The sequence below is a fragment of a genome, unplaced genomic scaffold, assembly GCF_019419815.1.
Source record: "Pyrus x bretschneideri cultivar Hongxiangsu unplaced genomic scaffold, Pyrus_bretschneideri_v1 Contig5, whole genome shotgun sequence".
Lineage (NCBI taxonomy): Eukaryota > Viridiplantae > Streptophyta > Magnoliopsida > Rosales > Rosaceae > Pyrus > Pyrus x bretschneideri.
This window is the reverse complement of record NW_025999787.1, coordinates 10,324,250-10,336,383: the sequence shown is the minus strand read 5'-3', so window position 1 is coordinate 10,336,383 and position 12,134 is coordinate 10,324,250. Positions and strand designations below refer to the sequence as shown.

General features: G+C 33.8%; 1 protein-coding gene across 2 annotated transcripts; it reads left to right on the top strand.

Annotated features, from left to right (window-relative positions):
• The first annotated feature begins 1,605 nt into the window (after positions 1–1,605).
• On the top strand, positions 1,606–4,721 carry LOC125470448 (heavy metal-associated isoprenylated plant protein 47-like). 2 transcript variants are annotated; one of them, XM_048569524.1, is made up of 4 exons: positions 1,606–1,749; positions 2,157–2,235; positions 2,356–2,632; positions 4,648–4,721. In XM_048569524.1, coding segments are annotated over exons 1-4 (363 nt in total). In that variant the 5' UTR covers positions 1,606–1,743; the 3' UTR covers positions 4,649–4,721. The 2 variants fall into 2 exon arrangements, with proteins under 2 accessions (XP_048425481.1, XP_048425480.1); XM_048569523.1 differs by lacking the exon at positions 4,648–4,721 and having other exon boundaries at positions 1,609–1,749; positions 2,356–2,791.
• Positions 4,722–12,134: the final 7,413 nt, after the last annotated feature.

Below are 12,134 nucleotides of genomic sequence, written 5' to 3'. Positions count from 1 at the left end.
TTAACTACAAAATAAATAAATGTTTTTAGCCAACTGATTCAAAATTACTTAATTAATTAATCACATTTTATTTTACATAAAAATATGGATAAATTAATTGTACACACACACACACACACACACACAGATATATATATATATATATATATATATATATATATATATATAATTTTAACAAAATGTGCCTAATACATGTGGCATCCCACGTCACCCAGGAGAGTGATCCTTATATGTATATTCTCATCCCTACCTAGCACGAGGCCTTTTGGGAGCTCATTGGCTTCGGGTTCCATGGGAACTCCGAAGTTAAGCGAGAAGGGGGCTAGAGCAATCCCATGATGGGTGACCCATTGGGAAGTTCTTGTGTGAGTTCCCAAAAACAAAACCATGAGGGAATGGTAAGCCCAAAGCAGACAATATCGTGCTACAGTGGTGGAGCGGGCCCCGGAAGTGATCCGTCCTGGGCCGGGATGTGACAATATGGTATCAGAGCCTAACCCTGGCCTAGTGTGCCGACGAGGACATCTGGCCCCTAAGGAGGGTGGATTGTGACATCCCACATCGTTCAGGGGAGTGATCCTTATATGTATATTCTCATCCCTACCTACCACGAGGCCTTTTGGGAGCTCATTGGCTTCGGGTTCCATGGGAACTCCGAAGTTAAGCTAGAAGGGGGCCATTGGGAAGTTCTCGTGTGAGTTCCCAAAAACAAAACCGTGAGGGAATGGTAAGCCCAAAACGGACAATATCATGTTACGGTGGTGGAGCGGGCCCAAGAAGTGATTCGTCCCAGGGCGGGATGTGACAATACATACATGCAAAATAATTTACTGACAATGATTGTCAAACAAATAAAAGAAATGAAACATATGATGATAATAGAAGTATAAAGTAGATAATTTTATAATAATAAGGCTCTTATTTCCCACAATAATGGTGGATAATTAATTCATTAACGTAATTAAAATGTTGTGGCACAATTGTAAATAGTTTGAAAATAATAAGTATTTGTTTACATGGCATTATACTTCAAATTTGGGTTTTATTTGGATGTTTAAAATAAGATGGGTTTTTGTCAAGAAAATAAGTGTTGCATTGGCTTATATCTAAAGTACCCTTTTTTTTATGCTTTTCTACCATCATTGACGATAGGTTTTAAAAAAGAAAAACCTTTTTTTGTTTTACCAAACATATTTGATGTTCCAGATTTTTTTAATAAGCTACTTTTTTTAATAAACTGCTTTTTTTAAAAGCACCACAATTTCAAACCAGCCTTTAGTTTTATAACTAAAAGCTTTCAACTTGAAGTCCAATGTATTCTTTGTTTTGTTAACACTAAGCTTTCAAATTGCATATGAAATGTAGAATGACCCAATCATTAAGTTAGATAGCACAGTCAACTTACTTATACGATGACTTGCCAACTCAATATCTTTCTCTTGTATGTTAAGCTTTGCAGCTAAAACAGAGAACTAAATGCATACCGTGTCCGTATCTGACTTGCTACTAGTGTGAAAATCTTGGTTTCCAAGCAAATGATCGTTTGTATGTATTAACAACCCTACCTCATGATACTCGTTTTCGTAGGGACATGCAGACAAGTCAACAAGAAGTAATATTGTCTGAAGACTAAGCTCCTATAAATACCTTATCATCGGTTTCTAAGTGGCATCGAAGTAACTCAAGGAGAAATTGAGAGTAAACATTTCATAGATTCATAAGACTACTTTTCTGTTCCCGAACATGAAGGTAAGCTTTTTCATTTGTTCATATATATATAATTTATATACTTAAGTATTTCATTTCTTAAGAGAAACGATTTCTTCACACTCATGTTTTTTCATCTCTTAATTACTCTCCTTTAAAACTTCCCAAGGAGTGTGTATGCAAGAAAAAAGTGTTCGAAAATCACTTCGTTTTCTTTATTATTTTAAAATTAACTGATACACTTAAGTATTTCATTTTTTAGAGAAACGATTTCTTTACACTCATGTTTTTTCGACTCTTAATTATTCTCCTTTAAAACTTCCCAAGGAGTGTGTATGAGAGAAAAAAGTATTCGGAAATCACTTCGTTTTCTTTATTATTTTAAAATTTTCACCTTTTTTAAGCCAAATCAAAAGGGCTTCAACTATATGTGATCTTTATATATGCAGCAAAAGATAGTCGTGAAGGTGCAGATGAACTGCGAGAAATGCAGAACCAAGGCCTTGAAGATTGCTGCAGTTGTCAAAGGTATGCATCGTAAAAATCATCAAGCAATCGGGTGATATATTGAAATGATCATTGATCATTCATATGAATTATTGAAAATTACTTAATTAATCAACTACTGATGAATCACTGATTAAGCAGGTGTGAGCACAGTGTCCATAGAAGTAGAGAAAGAGCATGTGGTGGTGATCGGAGACAGAGTTGATGCCGTTGACTTGGCTAAATCATTGAAGAAGAAGTTTGGCTTTGCCACCATAATAAGTGTTGAAGAAGTGGGAAAACCAGAAGAAGTGGAAAAACCGAAAGAAGTGGAAAAACCGGAAGAACAGCCAGCTGAGCCAATTCAGTGGCCATCAAGCTATATTCACTGTCCACAGTATCCAGCTGTGCTGTACTACTATGATGGATTCTACAGATGGTAAATTAATAGCATTTCAAAATTGATATGGCGCAGCAGTTTGAATCGGCTCCCTGCAACAGACCTTAAGAATCATGTTGCATATGGTGCAGCAGTTTTGCCCTTGTTGTAATTGGAATATAATCGTCTCTATGAAAATATAAAACAAATATTGCACCACCTTTAATTGTTCTACACGTTAGCGTATTCAAAGAGCAACGTAGTGCATTAATGGCTTCTTCTTCTTTTTTTGGCATTAGATCTGGGTCCAAAAAATCAACATGCTATTAGGTTAAATTCAGTATTACATTTTCTTCACTTTTATTTTTTATATATTAATTTTACATTTTTTTAACTATTAAAATAACTAAAATTGTCTAATTCCATGCATTTTTTGTTTGTATTTTTAAACTTTGAATATTTAAAATTGGTTTATTTTTAATCTATATAATATTTTGTTAACAAAAATACTAATATACTAGCATAAACTCACCTCAAGAACATACGACCTAACTCAAGGAACAAATACGTAAATGGATAATATACTTATTAGTGAAATATGAAACCTAACTAAAAGATAGATAAATACAATTAACTTGTGATATAGGTTGATTATAAAAATTAAAAATAAAATATATGAATGGGGTTTGAAGGAAGAAATAAGAAGAAGAAATAATATATATGAATCGGGTTTAGAGCAGGAAGAGAAGAAGAAGAAGAAGAAGAAGAAGAAATAACAAAAATAAATAAAAAGAAATAATTAAAGAGATAATTAGGAAGAGTTTTAATTCCTACAATAAATTTCATCATTAAAGAGATAATTATTGATAATAAAGTAATCCTAAACTCAAAGGATCGAACCTATATTGACAAAATGAACTACTCTTAATATTGGCTAAAAAAATTGAACTTATATCAAATTCATGAGAGCTGAACCTAATACTCTATCTTAGAATAAGTAGTTCCTAGACTAACACATGAGTCGGTAAAGATAGTTCTCTTCACTCTATCAAGGCCTAGATTCGAGTCCTGATGATGGCAATATTTTTTATGGGCGATCTATAAAAAATAAAATAAAATATAAAAAAAAAGCCTAAGACCCCATATGTAAGTCATCAAAAAAGCTTATGATATGTCATTGCCCTAGAATGAGGTAGCGTATCTTCCCCTTAAACTTGTTTTAACAGAACAAAAATATTATAAATGTAACGTTACTTTTGTACATTTTATCTTATCTATGGATAAGAACACGATAATTTATGTACTCTGCATCATCTTTTAGTACCCATGATTTAAGTTTGATTATGGCTCGTTTTTACACCTAGAAGCCCAAGTTTAAGAAGTGACAGCCCATTTTAAAGGCATGAAGAACAAAAAAACGGCCGACTTTATATGTGTAAATTGGGTTCAGAATTCAGATCCATAGAAAACTTAACAAGAAATGGAGTTGGCCCTAAAAAATTTATAAAAAGAGAAGAAACTTTCTAGGTGCAAGCTCATAGTGAGTTGGGGTGTGTTGTCCACATACCTTATTTTACTTTTCACACACCTCTTAATAATTTATGTCCGTTGATTTTCTTCAATTCATCCGATCTAACGGTTGAAAATTAAAAAGATGTGTGAGAAGTAAAATGGAGGTGTGTAGATATCACACCCCTAGTGAGTTATAGTATTATGTACCAAAATGTTCAGTAACAGTTAGGGCTAATTAGCTAGGCAATTCTGTTGGTTTTGCTACCACATGTTGATTTCTTTTCTTTTTTTTTTTGTCAAAAGGATAAAAATTTATTAAAGTCTAACCGAGACGTTTACATCTTCAGCAAGAATATCTCTCTTAATTGAGACACCAAATCATATTTAATAGTATTATATACCAAGGTGTTCAAGTTGGGTTCACCCTCAAGATAGTATGAAGTAATTTCATAATTAATCCACTTGAACATCTTGGTACTTGATTCGGCTAAATTCATTTACAAATTATTAGCACCTGCAAAAGTAACATACTAAAAAATTGGTGTGATATACTATTTTTGCAGAGTCATATGACAAACTAAAAAAGTCGGATGAGAAGGTTTGGTGTGTGTTGGTTGGTCCATATGCACTCGTTTGAGGAAAATTTTTAGGTGTACCGGGTACACCAAATTTTTTTGGTGTACCCTCACTCATTAGAAATTTTTTGGTGTACAAAAAGTGAGGGTGCACCAAATTTTTTTGGTGTACCCTCACCATTATGAGTGAGGGTACACCAAAAAAATTTGGTGTGCCGGGTACACCGAAAAATTGCTCCTCGTTTGATGGCTTATCCTAGTGCTGAAGGTCATCTCCAACCAAGCTAGCTAAAGGGCTATAAGCCAAAACAAAGACCGTTTGACACAAAACCTGTCTCCAATCGAAAGATGGGCCAAAAGGCTTGTGGACAGAAACCAATACCATGGCAGTTATATATATGCCCTTTATGCAAAGGGATCCCCATTTTTTGAAAAAAAAAATTGGGGATTAGGTGTAGGGCCCACTTCACATCGAATATCAACAATCCGAATGTTTATTTTGTAAGTCTCGATTCATAGATCATCCTTGCAAAAATTCAATTCAATCTGAAATCATTTGCCTATTTAATTATCAAGAACAAATTTCATTGCTTCTTATCTAACAAAGTATTCGTTAATTTCTTTAAACTCAATTAGATGTCTTAAATCTTTCCGATTTGGCTAAGATTTTTCAAGGATGATCTATGAGGTACAACTTGAAAAATAGACAGTTCAGATCGTTAAAGTTCAATGTGGTGTGGACCCCACAACTAATCCCATTTTTTCAAAAAAAAAATGTGGACATCCTCTTAACTGTTAGATTTGGCTTTAATAAAATCATGCGATTAAGATTTTGTGACCTGTAATTTAATTTCAGCCACAAAATTTCATAGTCAAATCTAATGGTTAAAAGGGTGTCCCCATTTTTTTTTGAAAAATGGGGATCCCTTCCCTTAAAGGGTGTGTGTGTGTGTATAGTATGACAATTAACCACAATAAACATATTTAGACATTTTGTTACTGAAATGGTCATTGTTTATTATGTCGTCATTCTAGTATTGTCTATATGTCGTTGTTGTGTTGTTGATAAATGATCGATGAAAAATGATTATTTCTGTAAATCAAGTGTCCAGTTTTCTTATATTTTACTATTCAATTTTGCTTATAGTGAAGTTTTATTAGAATCATTTTCAATAAATATTACAAAAATAAGGAAATAAAATAGTATAAGGAGTTACAGGTTTACCACCACCTGCCCCTGTGATAGTGTTAACTTTCTTCACAGTTACCATTCAAACTGTGACATACAATTGGTAGGGCGCCATGACCCAATTGTCTTCCTCAATGTTATCTTGTAGGCAAATGTCTCTTTCAGTTTCCGGTTCTTTTTTGATCATCTACATTCAATCAACGGCCAGGAAAGAAAGAAAGAACCAAGATTTTGATATTATTTTGGTCCTCTATTAGTGATGATTTAATTTAATTATGAACTCAAGACAAACGGGTCACTAGATCTCCTTTAATAAAGTAAAGTGTTTAATTAGAACTAGAGAAACATAAACTATATTCAAATAACAAATTTATAGAATATGGATGGTTTTATTTTATATATGAATATCCAACTTTGCAAGCAACTGACTAGAACATAAATAAAAATCTGTATATAGGAACCTCCAAATTTCTTAGAACTTTGCAAACACATGGAAGCAGGTCATGGCTATACCCACCATTATATATATATACATAAACAAAAAGGCCTTATTCTATTAACTGGAGTCGGTTATATGTATCCTAAAACGCCAATGAGCTCGATTTTATATAAATTTTCCGTTAGGTCAAAGTACTTGATATCTTTTTTTAAAGTATATTTTCAAGTCTTACTAGATCTTCTTTTACTCATTTTCTCCTAAGTCTCTATCTCATAATCACATTATATATAGAACCAGTAAATCAAATCTTGCTTTAACGACATTTATCCCATTACCCTTTATTGGTTACTAAGCAAAATCTAGTAATTGGTTGTATAAATTTATATGTTTGATAAAAAAAATATAATGCAATCAGTGCATCTATATATCATATAATAATACATGGATGGTAGGGTTTCTAGAAGATTGACTCTGCCCATCCTCACCATCAGTGCCCATACATTGAATCTTCATAGGTAATGCAAGTTGCAACAAATGTCTATGCCACTCTTAAACACACTGTTGATTGCATTTCTCGAAGATATGAGATTTACTTGCATACATAAATTTATGCGGAAAAGATCAACGATGCAGATTAAAATTCACACTGCTCAACTACGTAATTGCTTGTTTGCGGAACCTCTTTGAGGCACTTTAACAAACATTTTGTCTCTCGCCCTAGGTTATGTATCCTTACATTAACCTCGTAATCGGGCAAGTCAATGAAAACCTATTTCCTGAGGGCAACTGCCCCTCAATTTCCCAACCCCAAAAGAACCCCCCTACCTATACATAATTTTATGTGCAGCCAATAGCTTTAATTAATCACAATTGTTAGACCAAACAAGTAAAAACAACCCAATATTTTCATTTTCTGTTTAGGGAAAGAATCATCAACCCTATAAAAGGAAATTATGTATTATGAAAGGCCCTATAATCCCACATGAGTATCCTACACAGATAATTGGATTGTGGCATTAAGCAAGAAACTAAAATGAATCCACCAAGTGGTTTATTGCCTGCATATAAGGCTCATGATTCATCAGAATAATCTGCCCATGTCCCACTAGCATAGCTGCATAGTATGTGCTTTATTATATATAGAGGAAAATAAGGCTATCTCCAACCGAACGAGGGTCAGAGGGCTCATTTTAGCCCTATGGTCCTTCAAGATATTAATATTTTAATGAATAGTACAAGATCGTATTTGCCTCCATCTCCAACTGAGGGCCATAGGGCTCGTTTTAGTCCTGTGACAAAAAAACCATCTCCAACCGAGAGCTAAAGGGTCATAGGGCCAAACATAATTTATTATTTAAATTTAAAAATTACAACAACTTAAATTTAAAAAGGGTGATAATTATGTGAAAAATGGTATAGGAATGGCTTAGGTATTTATAGGGAAAAAAAGGGAATTTAAAAAAATAAAAAAATAAATAATTTTGGCCCAAAAAAACAAAAAAAGACAACACTGTCGGATATATCCGATAGAAAATGTATTAATAATGAAAAATCCAGCCCGACCTGGGGTTAGCTGGCTGGCTGGATTGGGCCAGCCGATTGGCCCTTTGGCCCTTTTTTGTCCAGTGGGGCCCACGAGCCATTTGGCCAAACCCTCGGTTGGAGACGGTTTTGCTATTTTCTGCCCTCTTGTCCTCTGAACCCTTCGGTTGGAGATGGTCTAAGTTACTTGCAATATTGGGGAAAGGGATCCTCTCTGGATCCCTTCCACCTAATCTTCCTCATCAAACAATTCGGACCCTTGAAATTTGATCCAACTACTACAAACAGGAGCCTACTCTAAAAGTTATAATAACTTTAGCCGTTTGATCAAATTTCCAAGGGTCTGAATTGTTTAATGAGAAGGATTAGGTGGAAATGATCCGAATCCCTTTCCCAATACTGGGATGCTTTGTAAGGATTCTAGCTGATATGTCCCACAGAAAGATACCTTTCTTGTCGACTTATATTGTATGCCCTAGACTACAATTAAAGAATCTTCATTTGCCAATATAAGAACTACGAAGAAAAGAAAACAGTGGAGCTTGTAACAAAGTAGGCTATTAAAAGATTAATTGTATTAGAATTAAGTTACAGGGACGAGAGTTTCGTTATCACCTCAATATTGAGGTCACATCAAAGACACTTCAAGCCTTCCAATTAGCTCTCGGATTAATAATGATACACCCCGATCCGGAAAGTTCACTTGAACTCCGAATTGAGTAAGCCTTATATGTATACTCTCATCTTTACCTAGCATGAGGTCTTTTGGGAGCTCACTGGCTTCGGGTTCCGTAGGAACTCTGAAGTTAAACGAGTAGCACGCAAGAGCAATCCCAGGATGGGTGACCCACTGGGAAGTTTTCGTGTAAGTTCCCAGAAACAAAACCTTGAGGATGTGGTAGGGGTCCAAAACGGACAATATCGTGTTACGGTGGAGTTAAGCCAAGGATGTGATAAGGGCCCGAGCCGAAATGTGACAAATAGGGACACCCACCTTTGATGGATGCGTAGCAAACAACAATTGCTGCTCATGTTTTATTTTATTTTTTTTAAGAAAAGAAAAGGGGGAACAAACAAACTCAAGATTCCAATTGTTTTATTAAGTAAATCATGTTTAATTACATTAAGTGGATAGTGGATATCATAGCATGCATATGGTCCAAAAAGCTTAATGGGATGATGATACCATCAAATAATTTTAAGTTTCCACATTAATGCCATTGGATTTGCCTATTAGGTTGCATGGATCAGGATCATCTCCTAATCTAAGGATAAGGATCCTCTTGATCAAGGAGTGTGGGCCGTTGGATGAAAATCTAACGGCTACAAATATGGAGGTCCTTTTAAAGTTATAATAATTATAACCGTTGGATTTTCATCCAACGGTTCATATTCCTTAGTCAGGAGGATCCTCATCCTTAGATCAAGAGAGGATCCTAATCCAGGTTGCATGTCCTTTTCCTTTTTTTGCCTTTTAAATATTAATTATATTTTGAGACTACTAATCAAATACATCTAATTTTGATTAGTGACTCATGACTTTACCTTCAAAGTCACCACAAAACTAAAATGCATGATGAGGTGAGCTAAACATCCTAAAAATGCATAGGCAGAAGCTTACAATATAAAATTACCAAATCATTACTGTTCCTAGTTCAAGAAAATAACATGGATGACTGGTAGAAGAAAAGCAACGAGGAATTGCTTTTCAACAACTACCCTTCTGCCATTCACTGGGAAAAAGACTTCTAATTATCTTTATTCAAGGTTTATAATAACAACAATAAAGTCTTATTTTACTATATGAATTCTAGAACGTCATTGTGTCTGGTTTTGCATTAGCTCCAAGTATTTCATATCTTTTCTTAGAAGTCTATTTCCAAGTCTTCCCAAGTCTTCCTCTATCATTTTTGTGCTGAGCTTCTATGTCATAATCACATCTTCTAATTGAAACATTTGTAAGTTTTTGGTTCACATGTCCAAAACACCTTAACCGATACATATTTTCTTTCCAATGGTATAGATATCGAGTCAAAATGATCATCATGACAAATGGCTCACACGTAATAAAAAAAAATAAAAAAAGGGGTCATTTCCATGATATTTGCTCGTTTTAGATTGCTTCTGTAATTACATAACACTTTTACTCATTAGTATTTATGTTATAAGTGTTTTTATCATAAACACGTTGAAATTAAAAAAACATTGTTGCAATCGCAAAATAATACTCTATAATATAAAAATGAGAAATGTTAAGGAGACTTTAAAAATAAGACTATAAATTCTCTACCATTTCATATGTTAACGTCAATTTCTATGTCAATATTATAAAATATTGTGGCAAACATGAGAGGGAGAGTCCATAAAAAGTCTCATTAGACATTAGACATAACAATAAATAAGCTACGATATTACTCAAAAAGTATAGATGCTTTGCTTCAGAGCACCAAACACCCATGCCATGATCAATTTATGTGAAACAAACCAAAAATCCAAGCTTAAATCCCCACCCCCACACACATACATACCCCTTCATATCGTCTCCTCAAGTAGTTTGTAATCCAACAAAACTAAAATACATGATGAGGCGAGCTAAACATCCTAAAAATGCATAGGCAGAAACTTACAATATAAAACTACCAAATCATTACTATTCCTAGTTCAGGAAAGTAACGTGGATGACTGGTAGAAGAAAAGCAACGAGGAATTGCTCTTCAACAACTACCCTTCTGCCATTGACTGGGAAAAAGACTTCTAATCATCTTTATTCAAGGTTTATAATAACAACAATAAAATCTTATCTCAATATATGAATTCTAGAATGTTATTATGTTTGATTTTGCATCAAGTTTTTTGTTGGTTTCAAGTATTCTTTATCTTTTCTTAGAAGTCTATGTCCAAGTATTCATATGTCTTCCTCTACCCCTTTTATCCTAAACTTCTGTGTTATAATTACATCTTCTAATTGAAACATTTGTAGGTCTTCGATTCACGTGTCTAAAGCATCTTAACCGATATATATTCTCTTTCCAATGGTATAGATATCGAGTCAAAATCATCATCAAGACAGATGACTCACACGCAATAAAAAAAATTAAAAAAAAGGTCATTTCCATGATATTTGCTCGTTTAAGATTCCTTCTGTCATTTCATAACACTTTTACTTATAAGTGTTTATGTTATAAGTATTGTTATCATAAACACGTTGAAATTAAAAAAACAATGTTGCAATCGCAAAATAATACTCTCTGATATAAAAAGGAGAAATGCTAAGGATACGTTAAAAATGAAACTCTTTATAACTTCTCTATCATCTCATATGTTAACATCAATTTCTATGCCAATATTATAAAGGGTAAATTACACTTTCATACTTCGGATTTAGGGTCTATTTTAATTCCTTACAACATCTTTAAAATATTTTACTTTCATACCTTAAGTACTATTTTATTTCAAAATAATACATCCGTTACATTTTCCATCCATTAATCTGTTAAATGCTGACATGACTGCCATATATATGCCACGTGACTGCCAAATGTCTGCCACGTGGCAAATAAAATTTTTTTTTTTAATTTTTTTTTTTAAAACCTGAATTTTCTCAAAAAAAAAAAAAAAAAAAAAAAACCTCAGTTTGTCCTACTGGAGCCACCCCTTTCTCCCATCCCCCATCACCCCTCCCAAAAATTCCACCCGAGATTAGGTGGATCTACCACAAAACTAGTCCAAAAATCATCTCAAACTCAAAGTATTTTCAAAATCCACTCATACTGAAAATCACGAGATCCTGACCCGAGGGGGGCGGGAAAGGGGGGGACGAACTGGGTTTGGGGTTTTTTTTTCTTTCTTCTTCTTCTTCTTCCTACTGATGCTGCTGTAGGTTTTTTGGGTTTTGGGTTAGGGATAGGGATGTGGGTCGTTTGGGGGGGGGGGGGGTTTCATTTATTTTTTTTTCTTTTTTTCAATTTTTTTTTCTTTTGTTTTGAGAAAATTCAGGTTTTTTAAAAAAAAATTAAAAAATTATTTTATTTGCCACGTGGCAAACATTTGGCAGCCACGTGGCATATATGTGGTAGTCATGTCAGCATTTAACAGATCAATGGATGGAAAATGTACCGAAGGTATTATTTTGAAATAAAATAGTACTTAATGTATGAAAGTAAAATGTTTTGAAGATGTTACAAGGAATTGAAATAGATTCCAAACCAGAAGTATAAAAGTGTAATTTACCCAATTATAAAACATTATGTCAAACATGAGGAAGAGAGTCCATAAAGAATCCTATTTTTTAGAAAATCTCTTTAG

Bases quoted from the DNA above. Each gene is read 5' to 3' on its own strand.
- LOC125470448 (XM_048569523.1), top strand. The intron at 2,236-2,355 runs GTATGCATCGTA...CTGATTAAGCAG, and splicing joins GATTGCTGCAGTTGTCAAAG to GTGTGAGCACAGTGTCCATA.